This window comes from Babjeviella inositovora (genome assembly GCF_001661335.1).
Source record: "Babjeviella inositovora NRRL Y-12698 unplaced genomic scaffold BABINscaffold_12, whole genome shotgun sequence".
NCBI lineage: Eukaryota > Fungi > Ascomycota > Pichiomycetes > Serinales > Babjeviella > Babjeviella inositovora.
Window position 1 is genome coordinate 273,173 of NW_017566849.1, and position 19,393 is coordinate 292,565.

Below are 19,393 nucleotides of genomic sequence, written 5' to 3' on the forward strand. Positions count from 1 at the left end.
GTTAAATGTATATGGGCCTTCATCGGTATCTCCGGAGGTTTCCGGAGATATCACAACTAGTATGGTTGAATGATCGTACGATTCTTGACCAGTACGATGAGCTGAAAACGGAACTAAGCCGATTTTCCATATGGTTTAGCGGAAGTTAGCAGTATATCACATCAGACTGGACAGAGCTAACGGTGTTACAACTCATATTACCCGATAACTTCGTTTGGCTATTCCAACATCCAACGAATTGGAACAGTCATACTGGGCTAACTTACTACTAAATACATTATACCAATTTAATATTCACAGGATTATCTCTTCTAAACCAAAAAAAAACAAAAAAAAAACAAAAACTCTTATCGTCACCTTTGTACGATAATGTGCCCACAATTTGTTGGCGTAGCACGCTTGCCGAACCGGGTCAACCTGATCTACTTAGACTTTAACACCATACCTTGTCTATACCCTCAAGTAACATAACCTACCGAGGATAGATCAACCTTACAAGTAATTCTCCGATAAAACCAAGATTTTCCTTTCTTTTCGACATCACCATAATTACGATATCCAATTACCATGAGACCACCACCCTACAGTTCATTCACAACCATATCTCTTTGCGCCTTCTCTTAAACCCTCCTTCGACACCTAATTAACAATATTCTGCCTCAATCCCCAAAAAACCCTCTTGCAAAATATAGTAGCCTTTGTTTTGCCCCGAGTCACATCTGCGTATATTACCGGGTGACTCTTCCGGTGCGCCACATATTCACCGCCACATCCCATTATGCATATACCGCCACACCCAGTGACTCAGCGCCCAGTATATCAAAATCTCTTCCTCGCGCTCTTCCCCACGCTCCTCCTCACACTCTTTCTCCACATTTTCATTTTATCGATGTCCAATATCGTCCACATCATCGACGTGGAAAGCGGTAACCTCCGCTCCTTACAGAATGCAATCGAGTTTCTCGGCTATGAGGCCCGCATCGTGAAGCGCGCGGACGACCCGGCGCTTGCGACGGCCACGCGTGTGTTTTTACCTGGCGTGGGTAATTACGGGCACTTTGTACAGCAGGTTCGTGCACGCGGTTTTGTTGCGCCGTTGGAGGCATACATTGCAAGCGGGCGCCCGTTGATGGGCATCTGTGTTGGACTCCAGTCGTTGTTTACCGGTTCTGAGGAGTCCCCGGGCGCCGGTAGTGAGGGATTGGGCTACATATCTTACGAGTTGTCCAAGTTCCAGACCCTCGACTCTTCTGTCGATGGCGGAAGGAAGTCCGTTCCGCATATTGGCTGGAACAGCATTGTTTTACCGGCAGTGAGCGGCTCGCTGTTATACGGCTTAAACCCCTCGTCAAAGTATTATTTCGTCCACTCCTATGCCGCAGTGTGTTCGGCGGAACAGCAGAATGAGCTCATCGCTCAGGGCTGGGAGCTTGCAGTTGGTAGATACGGCTCGGAGGAGTTTGTTGCGGCGGTATCGCGTGCAAACGTGTTTGCGACGCAGTTCCACCCGGAAAAGTCTGGGCACGCCGGGTTGAAGGTCATCAAGGCCTTTCTCGACCAGACGAAGCACACCCCGCTTTCGGCCCAGGAAACCGTTTCCTCTGACATTGAGGTCACCTCCACGGGCTTGACCCGAAGAATCATTGCCTGTTTGGATGTCCGCACCAACGACAACGGCGATTTGGTTGTTACCAAGGGTGACCAGTACGATGTGCGTGAAAAGTCCGAAGGTGGCGACGTCAGAAACCTTGGGAAACCGGTAGAGTTGGCCGAAAAGTACTTTAAGCAGGGCGCGGATGAAGTCACCTTCCTCAACATCACATCGTTTAGAAACTCCCCGGTGAGGGATGCTCCGATGATCGAGGTCTTGCGATTGGCCGCAAAGACCGTGTTTGTTCCGTTGACGGTAGGCGGGGGGATCAAGGATGTGACGGATCCAGATGGAACCGTTGTTCCGGCAAGAGACGTCGCGGGCATGTACTTCGCGGCGGGGGCTGACAAGGTGTCAATTGGGACGGACGCCGTATTGTTTGCGGAAAAGTACTATGCGAATGGCGAAAAGGGCGATGGAACTTCGCCCATGGAGACGATTTCCAAGCCGTACGGGGTTCAGGCGGTTGTCATTTCCGTGGATCCAAAGCGTTTCTACGTGTCGGATCCAAAAGACGTCCCATATGCCACCATTAAGACCCAGTTCCCAGGCCCTAGCGGCGAACAATATTGCTATTACAAGGTAACCTCACAGGGCGGCCGTAAGGTGCACGACTTGGGTGCCCGCGAGTTTGTGGTTGCTTGCGAGGCCCTCGGTGCCGGTGAAATCTTGTTAAATTGTATTGATAAGGATGGCAGCAATTCCGGGTACGACTTGGAGTTGATTGACCAGGTCAAGGGTGCGGTGAGCATCCCTGTAATTGCCTCGTCAGGGGCTGGCAGACCGGAGCACTTCGAAGAGGTTTTCCGCAAGACCAAGACCGATGCCGCGTTGGGTGCCGGAATGTTCCACCGAGGGGAGTATGAGGTGAGCGACGTCAAAAAGTATCTCACCGAGAAGAAGATGTGTGTGAGATTGGACAAAATTGAGTTTTAGGAGATGTGATGTACGTTAATGAGTATTTGATAGAAAGCCATACACCATGAGATTGTAGTTGGATGAGCGAGTGAGATTTGCTTTCAGAAAAGAGTTCGGCGAGATTTGGATGGCAGGCTTCATGACCGTTACATAGCCATCCGGTTATACAGGTAAAGACTAATGGTTAAGATACCGTTTACGTCGCATACTTAAAGGAACGTTGGAAAGATCCCTGAGGTACGCAATGAGTTTGGATGGTTGTATACCGTGTGTATATTTAGTGAAGTTTTTAGAAAATTCGCTATTGGTCTTTTGGGGAGATTGCTCCATCTGTAAACTTTAGTCCTATCTCCTATTTCAGGCGTTTATTCCACATTGCAGCAATTAACATTCATTGGCACATTTATTAATCTTTTGCTAGAACTTTCAGAAATGTACTAGCTCCTAGGACAAATAATCTTCCCCGCGTTTAATTTCATATATTGGGCCCTAGTCTCAAGTTCCTCGGGCTTAGTCCCGTCTAATCGTACTTTTCATTTCTATCCTCTGCCTCATCCTCGTCCATCTTGACCCCCCCACTTACGGAAAACTGCCCACCACCACCAATAACCTTGATATCATAGAACTTTGTTGCGGTGTTGTTAATTCTCGTAGGAACCTCGACATCTTCCTCGGTGTTCCCCAAACCAACAGCATAGGTGTCGGCGAAACCCCACGTGAATACCAGACCATCCTCGGTCACGGCTAAGGTGTGGTGAGACCCGGCGGCAACGGCCTTACATTTTGGAAGCACCAACTTGGTTGGAATTGGCACGGATCTGGCATTCCCCTTCTCATCCCTGAACGTGCCTTCTGGCAAGTCGCTCTTGGCAATACCAACCTCCTTCATGTCATATCTGCCAAACGTATAGACAGAGCCATCCTTAGCCAACGCGATGGAGTGGTGCTCCCCACCTGTGATGTTTACAATTTCCTTGTCCAACAAATCAACCACCACGGTCGGCTTGGTGACGACCGACTCGTCCTTGAGGTCGATCGGAATCCCGCATTGACCGTATTGGTTAAGCCCCCACGCCATGACCTTGTTGGTATGAGTGATTGCAAACGAGTGAAACTCGCCGGAACCGATGAACATGATATTTCTCAAGCCAAACTCGCGAGGCTCCAAGGCTCCCGTCTTGAATCTATCGAGCACACGTCTGCCCAATTGGTGCTGCTGGCCGTTACCCCACGCATAGACGAGCCCGCGGGTGTCTAACGCCATGATGTGGTCTTTACCAGGAGCCAACTGCACAATGCTGCTGAGCGTCTCCATTCTGGCTGGCGTGAGCTGGACTTTGATACCCTGGGAGTACCCGAGCTCACCCTCATTGCAGCGGAAGGTCCCCCACGTGTAGACATCACCAGCGGAGGTCAAACAAGCCGATAAGTTATCGGTAGCGGCGATCTGGACCACGGTAACGTCTTCGGGAAGCCCCTCCACCTTTGCTGGGGTGGATTCAACCGCGTTGAGATCCCCATCTTCGTCGTCGCTGTCATCGTCCATGTCACGGAGTTGTTCCTGGGAGAGTGTCGTGTCGCGCCCCAAAACGCCAGAATCGTTACCACCCCACGACCAGATATTCCCGTTTTTGTCTAAGGCCAAGGTGTGCATCCCACCGACAGCAATGTCTACAATCCCGACGGAATCCTTGCCCAAAAACGGGTTCAAGCGCGGTCTCTTGACCTCCTTTGTCTTGGCTTCAGGACCTAAGCCAAGCTCGCACATTGAACCGGTGCCAAACACAAAAACGTCGAGGATCTCCGTCTTGGCCACCGCGAGCGGATTGATCTCGGGGAGATGGGTCAATCTCAGCACCGACGCGTTCTTGGATCTGGCGCGCTTCGCCTTCGGCACAGCACTCTTTTCCTCAGAGGCAGCTCTCTTTTTTCTGTTAAGCGCAACCATTTTAATAAAGAGAAAAGGTTTGGAAGAGAAGGAAAAGGGAATGTGATGTTTTGATATTGGCTTGCTGAGATCGGCGCTGCGCCTGATCCGGAAAGTTTTTCAAGGAGAGTGCAGGATAACTGGAGGGTCATCCAGCTTACGCTTGTTGACCCCTGCAATGAGTACCAGGATTGATGTGTAGATCCTCGAGAAGCCACCTAGGTCGAGTATTCATGGTTATTACCTTATTTTATAGTCGGGGTAATAGCAATTTTTAATGGCAAAAAGTCGAGGAAAGAAGCTCAGTAAACGAAAAGCCATCAGTACCAGGCCAAGTCTCGGGGTTACATACAGGGGGCCACCGCATATCAGGTGCCTTAGCGCAGATAGATAATAACACACCATTTCATCGAGAGAAAACGAGTTACCGTGTGCGACACCAAGACCAATCCAATTCCTAAATGGTAATAAAAATCTATTCCGGCCTTGAAACTTGTCTAAACAGTTGCCAGCACCTACAAAGAAAGATAGTAGGATGTACATCCTGTATATATATCCACGTGATGTATATTTTTTGAATTTTTTTTCACCTTGCAGCCTGCATCTTAAGAGAAATCAAACTCAACCTCTTACTTTCCACCCTCTTTTCCACAACAATAATCATGGGTAAAATCTCTGTGAGCGACGGCAAAAACAAGCCCCACCAGGACTCCTTGTACAAGGAGTTGACCACAGACAGGGGCCACCTTAGAACCAAAACCTCGAAGAAGAAAGCGAAGCTCAACAGGAAAGACGATGACGAGTTAAACCAGGGGTTCATTGACGCCACGCAGTCGCGCAAGATTCTCCAGTTGGCAAAGGAGCAGCAGGAGGAGGTGGAGGAAGAGGAGAACGACACCTCTGTCCAGCCAAAGCCCGCGTTTGGTGCCAGTTTCTTGGAGAGAGAAGAGTCTTCGGACGAGGAGGACTACGAAAACATCTCCGATTTCGGCGGTTCGGACGATGAATACGAAGTGGATGAGGAAGAAGTTGAGATCGACGAAAAGGACGCTGCCATGTTCGATTCCTACTTCCAGAATAACCAGCAGTTTGACGGGCTCGGTGGTGCGTACAACTTGGCCGATAAGATCATGGCCAAGATCCAGGCAAAGGAGGCTGGCGCCAGCGCGCCAGCGCCAATGGAAAGACCAACCGACCGGGTTTTATTGCCGCCAAAGGTCATTAGAGCATACGAGACCGTCGGCCAGATCTTGGCATCGTGGACCCACGGAAAGTTGCCAAAGTTGTTCAAAGTTATTCCGTCATTGAACAACTGGCAGGACGTTTTGTTCGTGACCAATCCCGACAAATGGACCCCGCATGTGTGCTATGAGGCCACCAAGTTGTTTGTTTCCAACTTGCAGGCCCGTGAGGCCGAAAAGTTTATCGAAACCGTTCTTTTGGAGCGATTCAGAACCGACATCGAGGAAAGCGAGACCCATTCGTTGAACTACCACTTGTACCGTGCCGTTAAGAAGTCGTTGTATAAGCCGGGTGCCTTCTTTAAGGGCTTTCTCTTTCCATTGGTTGAGGGCGGCTGTTCCGTCAGAGAGGCCACCATTGCCGGGTCTGTGCTCGCCAAGGTTTCCATCCCAGCCTTGCATTCGTCCGTTGCATTGTCCTACTTGATCAAGCAGGAGTTTTCCCCGGCTGGGACTGTTTTTATTCGTATTTTGTTGGAAAAGAAGTATGCCTTGCCGTACCAGACTGTCGATGACGTTGTTTTTTACTTCATGAACTTCAGAAAGGCGGCCCAGAACAACACCTACGATGAGATGATTATGGAAGAGGAGGTTGATGCCAAAACTATGCCGTCGTTACCGGTTGTCTGGCACAAGGCCTTCCTTGCCTTTGCTCAGAGATACAAGAACGATATCACGGATGATCAGAGAGATTTCCTCTTGGAAACCGTGAGACAGAGATTCCACAGGGACATCGGCCCGGAGATTAGAAGGGAGTTGCTTGCGGGTAAGCCGAGATTGTCCGGCGGTGAGAAGGAGCCGGAGATGGTGGACGCCTACTAAGGTTGTGTAATATAATAAAGAATAAATGTTTAAACGACATAAAGAGCTTGGTGCTGAGAGTGGCTAAAGGTCAGCGGACTGGAGTAATCCGAAAATGGGAGCAAAAAGAGTAATTCCTAGAACATAGCTGTGGGTCAGATCCTATCTATAGTCTGTGAGTTGTAGATATAGAATACAGAAATCAAATGCCATGAGGAATTGAACAGGGAAAGAGAAAACGAGAGATATTGCAAGTCAGTTAGGTATAAACCACAAAATAGGGTAGATTATATGGGAAGAAGAATGGTTAGAATTTTTTCACGGCATGTACGAACACCGTAATAATGTACTACTATCTATCTGATATGACGATTGATTGTTTCTGCTCCGGACATAAGGCTGTTTCGGATTCTCAAGATTGAGCGACTTTAGCTCAGTCGGGAGAGCGTTAGACTGAAGATCTAAAGGTCCTGTGTTCGATCCACAGAAGTCGCATTCCTGTTTATATTTTTTCCTCCCTAGGAGTCATTCTTCATAAAGCATTTCCAATATATGGGCCATCACAATTAGCAAAGGGATTTCTATCTGTCCATCCGGTATTATTGGCCTAGAGAATATTGAGCCATAATCTAAAACTTCCAATAGGGGCCTTTCGACGGCAAACTTTCAATCCCCAACCACAGGGTCAAATCATCCCGAAGACACAGCCTACAGGCTCCGAATAGATGCCAGTCTCGGCAACAAAAGATTAGCTTCGCTACTGGGAGTCGGATCTGGGGTTTACTGGTAAAAGCGAACCATGCTAGCCGTTACGCAATATTGGAGATACATGAACCACAGGAGGATAGCTAATGGCCCCGGTAAGGGCAGGTACGACCCTCGGAATCTAGTCGGACTCCCCGGAATATACCCTATAGTAGGTCTCGGCGACCGAAAAACATCAACTCCCAAATGAAAAATAAATATACAGACAAAACAAATAGAAAGCACTCCAAGGGGCATAAAGAGCAAACCTTGATAAAATCGCCCAAAAAGATAATGACCGCTAAGCGGTTCGAACGCTTGCCTCTTACGAGATCTGATCTTGAGTCAGACGCCTTAGACCACTCGGCCAAACGGCCATTACTGGAAACACTAAGAAAATGAACCGCCAAGTCGGAGGTTGCTGATCTATCTGAGGGGTCAGACTGGATCTTACTCCACCGGGCCAGGCCCCGGTGTGCTACATATTTGTGAACCCGAGATGAGGTCCAATTGTAGTATCGTCTAGGATGAGAGATCTCCGAGTTGCATTCTCTCTAGATCTATATTAAGTTTCGTTTTGTGATCTTCGACACACCAGTAATATTCATACCCAGGGATAGGCCAGAACTCTTAAAAATGTAACGACTAAGGGTTATTGGTTGGGAAGGCCGTATAATGATCAAATATGTTCAAATGTGAGCTGATACCAGACAGGTGATTAGCATACAAGCTAGTGATTAGACTCTGCCATTAAGCACTATGGTATCTACCAAGGGACTTACGGAGCTTTTCTCTATCTTTGAGGGTTACGTGTGACTTTGAGCTACCAAGAGCTACAGCTACAGATCGGTCAGAGCCTTTAGGAAGAAATACCGGCAGGGCCTAGCAGAAGGGGTGGGAGACAGCGCTAGAACCGTTATGGCCAAATGTTAAACACGGATCTATCTCAGGGAGAGGAGCCTGGAAATTTGCTCTTATAGGCGACTAAGTAACTGGGCCTTTTGAAATCTATTACTGTTCGTAACAGTGCGAATAGATTCTTCCAAGGTATTTTCAGAGGTTCCGCTGCCTTACCCATTCATAGTGACAGCTCCAATCGTGCGTAGCTTGGAAAATTGGTGCATCCCACACAACTCGTGTTCATACGACGATTTTTACAAAATCCACAGTGTTGGCGTGCTATTATCCAATGGTGTTCTCTGCCCAATCCAGTTGCTTGGCGATTATTGTCTATGTGAAGCTGCTCTGAAACAATAGAGACTTCACAGTGGGTCTAACATACCGGATTGATGTGAAAGTGAGAGATGCGCGCCCAGACTCCTGAAATTCCATACTAGCTTAACCGACTGGTCGTAGTAACAGTCGATGGGGTTATAGGAGTCTAAGGGGCCGCCTTGACAGCCTCGGGCATGTATCCTGCACAAGTAGGCGTTCTATACAGGGGCAACAGCCCAACCGGGCACGAGGCGGGCGCATGATGCATAAAGCATGCAGCGTCTCGCCTCTCGGTAACGTTGGTACACAACGTCTCATGCGGGTAGTTGCCGCAGTAGCACCATTTTCGCATAGGCGAAACTTTGTAGCGAATAAATAGCTAGTCTACATGGGATTAGTTCCATGTTTTAGCCTCTCGGTAAGGTATCACTGCATGGGGCTATCCATTTTAAGCATGCCCCTCCCGTTGCAAACAGCGTCGAGATATATTATTAGCAGCTAGCGTGCCTAGGCGCTTGCGCCCTGAGACTAGAATGCCAAGCTCTAAAACGTGCATGCAACTCTCAAACATGGCGAGGTATAAATACTCTGTGGGTCCCCGATAATTTGGTTGGGATTCCTTCCTCAACGTATCACACATCATAATGCAATTCTCCGCCGTCATCGTTTTCGCCGCCACTTTGGTCTCCTTCGTCTCTGCTGACATCGCCGCCGAGGTCTCCAAGGCTTTTGCTAACGTCCCAGTTGTCACCGAGCCAACCAGAGAAATGTTCATCTTCTAATCTGGCGTATCGCCGATCTTTAATTCGTACACATCCCTGGACTGAGACTAATGCCACAATAGAGTTGGCACTGCTAGTTTTGGTGGGGCTTACTTTCTTGCACCCTTTTATATCCAAATAAATTTTTGTTGAACAAACTAGGTATGACGTCTGCTCATACAATTAGGCTACGTAGAATGGCTTGCTGGGAACGATTCCATACTGTAGACGAAAAGATACATGCCTCGGATAGGTGTTTTCTCATTATATGCTTTCGGACTATTCATGCGGTAGCGCATCCAAATGTAAAGTGTGATCAAAGGGCAGCAGAGATTGCAGAATTTCAGTGACTTTGTCAGGCATCTCCGAGTGTTTATCAAACTTTTGCAAAGCCGGTACAAAACCTGCTCCTCGTTCTGGTAAAGAGAAATCTGAAATTTACAATTAGCTGCCGTAGAAACTCTTGACCCTTCAATCCTTTTCAATGTATTGCCACGAATAAAACGCAACATTAGGTTACGTCATAAGATATGGCCTTTACCTTCCACGAGCAATACCCAAGGCTGTTTGTATACTTCCAGACAACTTTTAGGTTTAGATCGAGTCTGACGGGTTATTTTTCAGTAATATCACTCATATCTCAGAGCAAATCTTGATATCTGTCAACGAAGGTTATGAGAAAGACTCACAGATCCACATTATGTCTTTTATCTCAATACGCCAGTCCTTTCCCTCAACGAATGAGGCATAGTTTATGGCACAACCACATTGTCTCGAACCACCTACCTCACGCCGCCAACACCGCTTCCAGCCCATCTTTCACCCCCAGTTTCCCCATTTGCCGCCCAAACTTGTTCCCTTCAGGTTTTACCAAACCAGACCTCGGCGCTTCCGAGTATTCACAGTTTTACCTCGTGATGTGAACTCACTCCCAGCTCGACTTGCACCAGTTCCGCTACTAGCAGATATGCTACATCTACCAACAGTTACGCTACATTCCGAGTAATTATATTTATGCATCCATTAACTGCTTCGTTCAGTATCAACTCCTTCGCTTAGCTTTCCATACACTAGTTTCCCTCCTGACCAAAGTCTGCAGTAAACTCTTCATGCTTTACCAAATCGTCCTGGTTGACGGTCGGTCTGGTTGTACGGATCGCCTTGATAAAGTCCTTGATGCTAAGTCCAGGTTCTAACAACTCATCACCCTCAATGTCCATCCAACTCCTCTCCGTGGCTCCCGCATCGCCTGGCGAACACGGAGTCCACTGGACTTTCGGCTCACCGTCGAATATACTCTCCACCTGCTTAAAATGGGTTGCCTGCTGGATCTTCCTGATCGGCTGCATCAACGCGTCTCTCACAACCATGGCAATATCATGCCCTGAGTACCCGTCGGTCAAGTCATCTGATGCCAACTGAGTAAAGTCCAGACTGGTCAAGTTATTCGGGGTATCGCCGATGTTCAACTTGAACATGGTTAATCTGGCCTGCTTTTCTGGTAATGGGATGTAGATACGCTTTTCAAAACGTCTTCTAATGGCACTGTCTAAGGACCAGGGAATGTTGGTGGCCCCCAAGACCAAAACGCCTTGCGAATCGTTGCCCACCCCGTTCATTTGCACCAACAACTCGGTCTTGATGCGCCGGGACGCCTCACTTTCGCCCTCGCCTCTGGTGCCACCGAGCGCATCGACCTCGTCGATGAAGATGATCGACGGCTTGTTCTCTCTGGCCATCTGGAACAAGTTCTTAACCAATCGCTCCGACTCCCCCATCCACTTCGATACCAAATCCGACGACGAAATACTGAAGAACGTGGAGTTGGCCTCGGTAGCAATCGCCTTCGCAAGATACGACTTACCGGTACCAGGTGGCCCATATAACAAAATTCCCGACGTTGGCTTTCTGTTGCCCTTGAACAAGTGGGGGAATTTTACCGGCAAGATCACCGCCTCTTTCAACGCTTCCTTAGCGCTTTCCAACCCAGCCACGTCCTCCCACTTGACGTTGGGCTTTTCTGAGAGAATCGAGCCGCTCAACGCACCGCGCAACTTTTTGTTTTCCGCGTCGTCGTCGTCGGCCGCAGCCTTCGCAGGTTTCGCGCTCGCGTCCGGCGCCTTGTCGCGCTTATCGAGATGCTCCTTCAACTGCTCTGCACGTTTCAAATACTCGGTGAACTTTGAGCGGATGAGCTCCTTGGACTTGGCATTCTTCTCGTACTTGATTGCAAGCATGAGGTAGTCGAGCCCACTGTAGTACAACTTGTAGGCTTCGTCATAGCGTGTTGCCGTATCGTGCTCGATCGCTTTTTGGATGAGATCGATCCCCTTGGTCAAAAAGTCACCAGTGGAGGACATTGGAGGTTGATTGAGGCGAAGCGATGGGTTAGTTTTGTCTGATAGGTTCAGATAGGGTAGTGGGGGTAAATGAACGATGGATATACAGTTTAGCTGTAAATATCCAGTTATGCAGATGTAACTGTATGCCTGGTCTCCAGTTATGCCTGAATGGGTCAAAGCAGTTGAACTTGTGGCGTGCCGTTTTAGGGGCTTACTGGAAAAGGTTGGAGATGACGAATTTAACACGCCGCGCACGACCTCGGGATGGAAAATCGGAGCGTTAGGAATTAGATATTATTTGAAACTTTGGTATATGGCTGATAAAATATATTGGATGTGGGGGTAAAATTTTCCGTAAAATTCACTATACGGTTTCACTCTCGAAGGATGGAGTTTTGGGGAACCAGAAGAGTTGTTTGGGGTTGCGTATTGTAATTTCAAAATCAGGTACTTTCGATCTATTCTCAAGCTATCGGTACCAAGGATGTAAGGATTTACAGACTTGGCTTGAGATTTTTTAAAACCTTTCTTTCCGCTAGGACCAGGACAGTTTGTAAGACAGAGCAGCCTAAATCGAAAACGTGGCTTTCCCATAATAAAAAAGTACCAAGGGCATAATTATGAGCCATGGTCGAACAGACCTTGAGAAGGACAGTTATCATACCGCCTGAACTCTCAAAATCACCCCTTGCACGTTGGATACCAGGAAAACAATTGCTATATGTATGGTTCACCATTCGACTTACATCCTTTTCCTGGCTGAGAGATTTTCAGAGATCAGGGGATAAATAGCCAACAAAACTAGGAGATATATCTGCAAAAAAAAAAACACGCATACCATTAACATTTACTATTTCCAAATACCCTTGAACGTATCGCTTGAAGGAATAAGGCATCGACTCTAGAACCCCTAGCTTTTGAACAACTGGATAGTCATGAACATGAGTAAAAACAGCCCCAACACGTACCCCAACGCTTTGAGCAAAAACCAGAACGACACTTTATCGCCCGTGTTCAAATTGTATTGCCGCAAAAACCCATTCACATTCCTCATCAAGTTGGAGTTCTCATCAATCGACGACATGGTCTTTTGCAAAATCTCCGAGTCTTCAAGCAACTCCTCCTGGAACCGCAATGCCGAGGAGCGCAACACCGACACAAGAGACGAGATGTCCTCCACTAAATCATTCTGCAAACTTTCGTGGTAGTTGTTTTGTGCCACTGGCGACGAGCTGTCGAGGAGCTTTGCCTGTGTTCCGTCCTTCAACAAGCGTCGCCTCAATTCTGCCAAGCTCTCACCGCTGTCACTAGGGCTCAGCTCGACTACCGGTTCGGGCTGTCTTTCTGTCTGGACGCCCTCATATACTTCTATGGATGCCTGGTACCGGAATTTGGCAGACGCCACTAGCTCCGTCAACCGGACAAATTGTTTGTATGTATCGGTGTTTTTGTGCTGGTGATAGTTTAAGGAGATGAGCTCCTTTCGGAGCTGGTCCAAATTGGCCTCGATCTTGTTCAATCTGAGCGCATTCACAAAGTTTTCCGGGTCGGTACTTCGCGTGACAACCGACACTTCTGCATCTAGCGCTGTTAGCACTTGGTCGATCTGAGAGAGGTCTAGCGTGAGGAGAGTCATAAAAGATGGGGTGGAATGGTTGAGATGGGTACGAGCTGGGTAGTCTGATTCTTAAAGTGTTGCGTCAGGCGCGTGATGGGACAGACGTGTGGAATACGAAACGCACGTGTAATTCGGGATGCACACGTAATTTTAGAGTAATATAGTCCCTACGGGTATCCGCCCTATCGTAGAACATGAGATATGTTTAATATTCCGGTGTGATAATAAATATCGTATGCCTTTTACCAAAGGTCTGTCTCATCCAGAGGTATTTTTGTTCCGGTATGTCAAGACTAGTATAGATCTGGGTGTCTGGATGGAGTGTGCCATATATGCAGGGGTCCCCCACGGGTACAGATAAGCTATGCCTTGTCATAACTCCGACCTTTGAGAACCCTACATACTATCCCTCAGTCTAACTAAATTGATAATATGGGTGCCTGGGGCTATGGATACTTTGATAACGATTCTACTTGTAATGCTTTGTCTTACCTCTGCGACGGTGAAAGTGACTCGGTGAAAGGTCTAGTTGCACTGATGGAGGATGCCTTACAAAACGACTATATCGAGGATAATTTCGCCGACAGTATCCTTACTGCAATCCTCTTGACTCTTTGGAGGTCTCCTTCGACAAACGGGGGCTTGTTAGACGAAGCGTTCCAGCCGTACATCTCAGCATACTACGTGGAGAAGATGCGAGTCGCGGCCGAAAAGAACCGCCAGGAGGCTGAGAAGTTTGGGTTAGAAAACCTAACAAAGCTCTGTAAGGAAGCCCTTACAAGGATTTTGGATCCGAAACACTCCGAACCGGCGGACTTGTGGAGCGAAACTGGTAGCGAAAGGTTTGAAATCTGGAAACGGAGCATCACCCAGCTTCAGGGGTTGTTGAAGGAATAACCGGAAGGAGGGAACTGCCAGGAGAATACAATTTATTTCAGTTTATAACCAGAAAGATGCACTCGGAAGGGTAGTCGGTGGCCTTATATACAGAAGTGGGTACGATGCCAAGGTGTCTGCTTATCGGAGGTAAGAAGATGATGGACTCCGACTTCCGTCTAGCTAAATGGCACTTTTACTACAGGGAGGTTGTTTTGGAGAATTTCTTAAACGGCTGAAAGCAACGAACATAACGAATACCCGGATTAGCAACAATTAGGGCTAACCAGTCATGAATCCGTGCCAAAAAGCCAAACACGCAATATATCAATTAAAATATCCACCCCTTATCCTAAATGTGGTATCGATAAATGTGACAATTTAAGTATTATAACCTACTCATTAGTTAGGAATCCTAACCGAATGTTGTGACAGAGAGTATTGGCAAGCCCTGCGGTTTATTGTCACCAGCTAATTAGCGTAGTATATGAGTAACTCTTTGTTTCATGCGGCTTTACACCTCCCTACATGGTCCATGGCAGCGACTAGTGAGGACCCTGCAGGCTGTAAAAAATTAATACCACTTGCCACCGAGCTCGATATGATTATATGCTTGTTACGTATTTTACCTATTCATCTGAACGATACGACTCGAACAATATGGGCACCTGGGATTACGGATATTTTGACAGCGATATAATGTTGGACGCCTACGGGAACGTGCAGAACCCCAGCAGAGTGAAGGAGCCGTTTAGACATCTTGTGTCGGAGCTCGAAAAGGACTCAACCAGTAAATACCTCGAAGATGCCGAATATAGCATCATTACTGCTCTTCTCACTGCCATTTGGAGATTTCCCTCCACCAGCGGGGGGTTGCTCGATCCCGAATTCACAAGATACATCAAGCCTTACTACGTCCAACAATTGAAGGAGCTTGCAGAGAAGCATCGCCCGGAAGCAGAAGTGTTTGGATTGGAAAGTTGACTTGCCTCAGCAAGAAGGTTATTACGGGGATTATTGATCCGGCAATGTCCGAGACAGCCGAGTTGTGGCTTGACTCCGGGGACGAGGAGTTTCATATCTGGAAGCAGAGCTACATCCAACTCCTTGAGGTGTTGGAGAAACCAATCTAGAGTATGCATACGTATCGGGTATGACAAATCCCGTTGACTCGACATTTGGTGCGTTTTGTAAACACCAAAGACAGGGCTTTGAAAGTTTACTTTCTTCGGTGTGCCACCCCATTCCGTTTGACGCGTACAAACAGTATAATCTGAAAAAAGAGCCTGAGAACATATAATATAATCTATCACTCAACTTTCAGAATACCTGATACGGCTAAAAACACAAGCATTTTCGCGACGCGTTTCGTTCGCGAATTTACGCGTCATGCCCGCTATTTATCTATTGAAATTTTCCTCCACCTTTACTGCTCTTCTGACAAGGACTTCACCGCACAATGGGAAATTATTACGACCTTGATGACATCATAGCTGATAATCAAGTATGTATACGCTCTCCTCCCCAGAGAAAATCACTAACAATTTAGAAACTACCGTGCAAATTCAACGTGACGGTGCCCGGCTTGGGGTACCTCGAGGGCAACATCGGCCAGCCGCTAGATGCCAACACGAAGTTGAACTTGCCACTCTGGCTTTCATCGGTGTTAGCAATTTGTGAAGTCTCCCAAGACTCCCAGACAACGTTTCTCGACTTGATCCACCCCGAGTTCTTTAACAACAAGGTGATCAACGCTATCCGCGCAAACGCAGTGAACATCGATTTGCATTCGATTTTGCCAAACTACTACAAGCTCTGCGAAAAGTGGTGCGTAATGTTCTCAGACGTTGAGCTCATCGAGGTTGTGTCCCAGATGTTGAAGGAACGGTCGAATGAAATCAACGATTATGGCCAGAATCCGAAGCAAATCAGTTCCATGGCCGGCAACAAGTTTCTATACTCGTTGGATGAGTTCGAGAAGCGACTATATAAGATCAGCACCGAGAGCCACAAGTTGTCAAAGGAGTGGTTTCACAACCAGGATTGATGGACTAGCGATGACACAAGGCATAGGGTGTGCATCTCGTTGATAGGGGCTATCCCAATGTCAGTATAGAATCAGAGGGATGTTTGTGGAGCGTTGCGGCGGACACAAAAATATGTGTATAGCTAATCATAGCCCAATACACCTATAACCTGTACTACGGCTACAGAGGGATTCCACGGAAATATTACAATAGTATACACACGGAATGGGCTCATGACAAAAGCTCAAACCCACCGGATTCTCCTAGTGAAGGTTAAAAAGTAGACGACTTCTTTCATGAGTGATTCCATGGAAGTCTGTCTTATACAAGCTAAAAGTATATACACAGAACAGAAGAAAAGAGGCCAAAAGATAAACTACAGAGAAGAAAAGATGCAGGGTCGTAGATGCAGGGTCGGTTGTTAGGCGTCGCGGAACTCCGGGGCGTCAGGCTGGGCCTGCTGGAAGAGGCGGGGCAAGTTGCCGCAGCGGTCCTTACCAAAGTTGATCTTCAAGGCGGCAAAGCCCGGCAAGGACTTGACGCCGTCGATGGCCTTGATGGCGTCGGCAATGTTGACAAAGTTGACGAAAGCACAGTTCTTCTCCTTCAAAAAGTTGATCTGCTCCATGGCGCCGAACGCCCCGAAATCCGCGCGCAACTTATCCGCCGAAAACGACGCAAAGTCTGCAATGTTCCCGACGTAGATGTTGCGCGACGCGCCATTACTAACCGCGAGCGAGAGCGCCTGCGGCAACGGCCCCGAGTGTTTTCCCCAGCCAATCTTGATCTTGCGGTTGTGGATGGTGAGCCCGTGCAACACACACATCGCGTAGAACTGCGCCGCGGAGATCGGGTCGATAAAGGTAATGAAGCAGATGTGGCGTTCAGAGAGCAAGCGGATCGACTGTAACAACCCCCCACGCACAACGTTGCAGATCTCCTCAATGGTGGAGTCTTGGTGTAAGTTGCCAAGGTATACTGTGCGGTTGCCGAGGTTGTTTGCGCCGCCGGCAGACGTGGCGATGGCCGCGGCCGCGACCGACTGCTGCACAAGCGCGTTCGAGATGAACTCACGATCAGCGGTCAGCACGAGGTGCTCCATTCCGGGGGTGAGGCCGAGGTACTGCGCCGCGTTGTGCTGCTGCGTCTTGGTGATGAACGCGCACCGGTCTTTACCGTAGAAGATCTTCTTGTCGGTGTACTTATCCACAAGTGGAAGGTGCTGCACACAGCGGACCGCGTTGAGAATCAGGAGGAAGTGTACGAACGCGATGCCTTTCTCGGGGATGATCTTGATCGTGTCGATCGGGCCGTACTTGGCCAAATCTGCGTGGAGCTCCTCCTCGCGCATGTCCACACTGAGGTTGCCGAGGTACACATTGCGCGTTGCGCCGTCACGTGTGATCGAGTTCATCACCACCGGCTGAATCGGCGACTGCTTGCCCCAGCCGATGCGGATATCGTGGTTCATGATGCTCAAGCGCTTCAAGATTGCATCGCTGTGGAAGAGCAACGCGCTCTGGCAGTCGATGAACGAGATAAACGCACATTGCTTCTCCGGGAGGATTTTCACCGACTCAATGATCCCGGAGCGCACGTAGTCAAGGAGCTCGTTCGCACGTAATGACTGCGGGATGTTGCCGAGGTACACCGTACGCGAGGGAGCGCTCGTGGTGAGCTCGTCGCGTACGACGGGCGCGCGTGAAGGTGCCTCTTCGCGCGCGTACTCCTGTGCGAAGGCGCGGTCGTACTCCTCTGGTTGTTCGAACGGCTGAAAGCCGTAGTCACCCTGGAACGGCGCTGGTGCTTCTGCTTGCGGGTCAAACGGCGACTGTCTGGCGGACGAATCGCCCGAGTCGTGCTCAAGCTCTTGCGCCGACTGCCGGTAGTAGCCCTGGCCCGGGTAGCCCACAAACTGCGGCTGGTACACCTGTTGGTACGGGTAGCTGGACGACGCATCGTACTCGTAGTTCTCGTAGCCGTTGGCGTAGGACATGGTGGGAGAGAAATAAATTAAGGGAACCGGAAAAGTCAATAAGGGGAAAGAACTGAAATATAATTAATTCGTAATGCTGAGTGAACGATGATTGGGGTATAAATAGGGCACAAATTTTTGTAGATCCGAATTTCTTTTGCGTGCACACTGTGTAGAAAATTTTCAGGGCGGGTGGCGCACGTCTTTACCGCTGTGCAGAATAACGGCTGGCATGCATGGGTGGGAGTGACGTTGATTTGTGCTGGTAATTTCCTTAGCCAGACATCTGTTTTGAGCTAAATCATGGAACTAGGATATGTTGAAAATGCGCTATAATCTGGGCTTAATCGAGGTAATTGTTCTGGGGATTTGATTCTTCCCGGTCAAAGCTTATCGTTTGCTGTTCCTCAGTAGTCTGGTCCACCATAAAAGTGTGACAGTAGATAGGTATTAAATAGTAGCATATGCTAGTGCATCTCCACCATCACTCCTCGTTAGCCCTTTTCAATGATTGGCTGATTTAGAGAGGAAAAAAAAATATTGAGTTTACATAAGTTCAAGCTTAAGCACTATAGGTATCTGGATAGAACCTGAGGTGAAGGTCTAACAGTATCTCTAAAATCCAGCTCCAAACAGATGTAGCTCAAAAAAGGTACGGTCTAAATAGGCCAACCACCGTATATGAAACATTTATATTCATTTTAGCCATCTATTACAAAATGGTCTATCGCTTCCAGAGAAGGTCATAACCGAGGTCAAGCTTAGGGAGAAATGGACACGCGGAAACTGTCATACTAAAGATTCTCTTCCGGATAAATATTTGGCAAGTATCCCAGGCTGAAATTTGCATTGAATGGGAGAAATTAATTCAAGGTACATAGTTAATTTTCACTGAGGTCTCCAAGATGTTGGCTGGTTTCAGATTCAGTACATTTGCGACATTCAGCTATAGCTTATACTTGTTTCTTTCATAGCAGTGTAACAAACAGCTGTGAATACCACGCTTTAAACTTCAATGACAATGGTATGACACGGTTAATTACCAACGCATCCTATTCTCTCGTATCTAGGGTTCTGAAACTTCAACAGTCAAATATTAGATAAGTGAGGTCACTTACCCCGTAAGGATGCCAAGCTTTGGGTGTAAGGTCATGTTCGGATGGTCTCCCGCACATAGGCACTCAGAGCTAGTTGCACGGTTGTCATAATTTTTAAGCAGAGTCAACTGGTAAAATCATTTGGTGCCAAAAATTACTGATGTCATTGAATCTTGCATACTCCACATAGCTATGTTGGG

The 19,393-nt window shown here is 48.0% G+C and overlaps 10 protein-coding genes and 2 non-coding genes across 12 annotated transcripts; 6 read left to right on the plus strand and 6 right to left on the minus strand.

Moving 5' to 3' along the window:
• Nucleotides 1-736: 736 nt before the first annotated feature.
• HIS7 (imidazoleglycerol-phosphate synthase) lies at nt 737-2,627 on the plus strand. Its single transcript, XM_019129699.1, has one exon. The coding sequence runs from the start codon at nt 779-781 to the stop codon at nt 2,585-2,587; it is 1,809 nt and encodes a 602-aa protein (XP_018983366.1). The 5' UTR covers nt 737-778; the 3' UTR covers nt 2,588-2,627.
• A 207-nt stretch (nt 2,628-2,834) lies between these two features.
• On the minus strand, nt 2,835-4,615 carry BABINDRAFT_163076 (Ran guanyl-nucleotide exchange factor). Its single transcript, XM_019129700.1, has one exon. It carries the CDS (start codon nt 4,515-4,517, stop codon nt 3,090-3,092), a length of 1,428 nt encoding a protein of 475 aa, XP_018983367.1. The 5' UTR covers nt 4,518-4,615; the 3' UTR covers nt 2,835-3,089.
• A 543-nt stretch (nt 4,616-5,158) lies between these two features.
• On the plus strand, nt 5,159-6,559 carry ENP1 (snoRNA-binding rRNA-processing protein; the record flags this gene model as incomplete). The annotated part of the gene is made up of 1 exon (XM_019132467.1): nt 5,159-6,559. One exon carries the CDS (start codon nt 5,159-5,161, stop codon nt 6,557-6,559), a length of 1,401 nt encoding a protein of 466 aa, XP_018983368.1.
• A 401-nt stretch (nt 6,560-6,960) lies between these two features.
• Nucleotides 6,961-7,033, plus strand: BABINDRAFT_t298. The gene has a single exon. It is a non-coding gene; the product is annotated as a tRNA-Phe (tRNA).
• A 544-nt stretch (nt 7,034-7,577) lies between these two features.
• On the minus strand, nt 7,578-7,659 carry BABINDRAFT_t304. Its single transcript has one exon. It is a non-coding gene; the product is annotated as a tRNA-Leu (tRNA).
• Nucleotides 7,660-10,296: 2,637 nt separating this feature from the next.
• VPS4 (AAA family ATPase) lies at nt 10,297-11,793 on the minus strand. The gene has a single exon (XM_019132927.1). It carries the CDS (start codon nt 11,616-11,618, stop codon nt 10,329-10,331), a length of 1,290 nt encoding a protein of 429 aa, XP_018983369.1. The 5' UTR covers nt 11,619-11,793; the 3' UTR covers nt 10,297-10,328.
• A 1-nt stretch (nt 11,794) lies between these two features.
• Nucleotides 11,795-12,352, minus strand: BABINDRAFT_92141 (uncharacterized protein). The gene has a single exon (XM_019132926.1). The coding sequence runs from the start codon at nt 12,192-12,194 to the stop codon at nt 11,895-11,897; it is 300 nt and encodes a 99-aa protein (XP_018983370.1). The 5' UTR covers nt 12,195-12,352; the 3' UTR covers nt 11,795-11,894.
• A 158-nt stretch (nt 12,353-12,510) lies between these two features.
• BABINDRAFT_9650 (SNAP receptor) lies at nt 12,511-13,236 on the minus strand (the record flags this gene model as incomplete). The annotated part of the gene is made up of 1 exon (XM_019133002.1): nt 12,511-13,236. One exon carries the CDS (start codon nt 13,234-13,236, stop codon nt 12,511-12,513), a length of 726 nt encoding a protein of 241 aa, XP_018983371.1.
• A 218-nt stretch (nt 13,237-13,454) lies between these two features.
• BABINDRAFT_163078 (DUF4259 domain-containing protein) lies at nt 13,455-14,472 on the plus strand. Its single transcript, XM_019129701.1, has one exon. The coding sequence runs from the start codon at nt 13,651-13,653 to the stop codon at nt 14,113-14,115; it is 465 nt and encodes a 154-aa protein (XP_018983372.1). The 5' UTR covers nt 13,455-13,650; the 3' UTR covers nt 14,116-14,472.
• Nucleotides 14,473-14,754: 282 nt separating this feature from the next.
• Nucleotides 14,755-15,342, plus strand: BABINDRAFT_177633 (uncharacterized protein; the record flags this gene model as incomplete). The annotated part of the gene is made up of 1 exon (XM_019131041.1): nt 14,755-15,342. The coding sequence occupies one exon, from the start codon at nt 14,755-14,757 to the stop codon at nt 15,076-15,078; it is 324 nt and encodes a 107-aa protein (XP_018983373.1). The 3' UTR covers nt 15,079-15,342.
• A 211-nt stretch (nt 15,343-15,553) lies between these two features.
• PSF3 (DNA replication protein) lies at nt 15,554-16,141 on the plus strand (the record flags this gene model as incomplete). Its single annotated transcript, XM_019131973.1, has 2 exons — nt 15,554-15,598; nt 15,644-16,141. The coding sequence occupies 2 exons, from the start codon at nt 15,554-15,556 to the stop codon at nt 16,139-16,141; spliced, it is 543 nt and encodes a 180-aa protein (XP_018983374.1).
• A 96-nt stretch (nt 16,142-16,237) lies between these two features.
• Nucleotides 16,238-18,210, minus strand: BABINDRAFT_163079 (uncharacterized protein). The gene has a single exon (XM_019129702.1). The coding sequence runs from the start codon at nt 18,115-18,117 to the stop codon at nt 16,543-16,545; it is 1,575 nt and encodes a 524-aa protein (XP_018983375.1). The 5' UTR covers nt 18,118-18,210; the 3' UTR covers nt 16,238-16,542.
• Nucleotides 18,211-19,393: the final 1,183 nt, after the last annotated feature.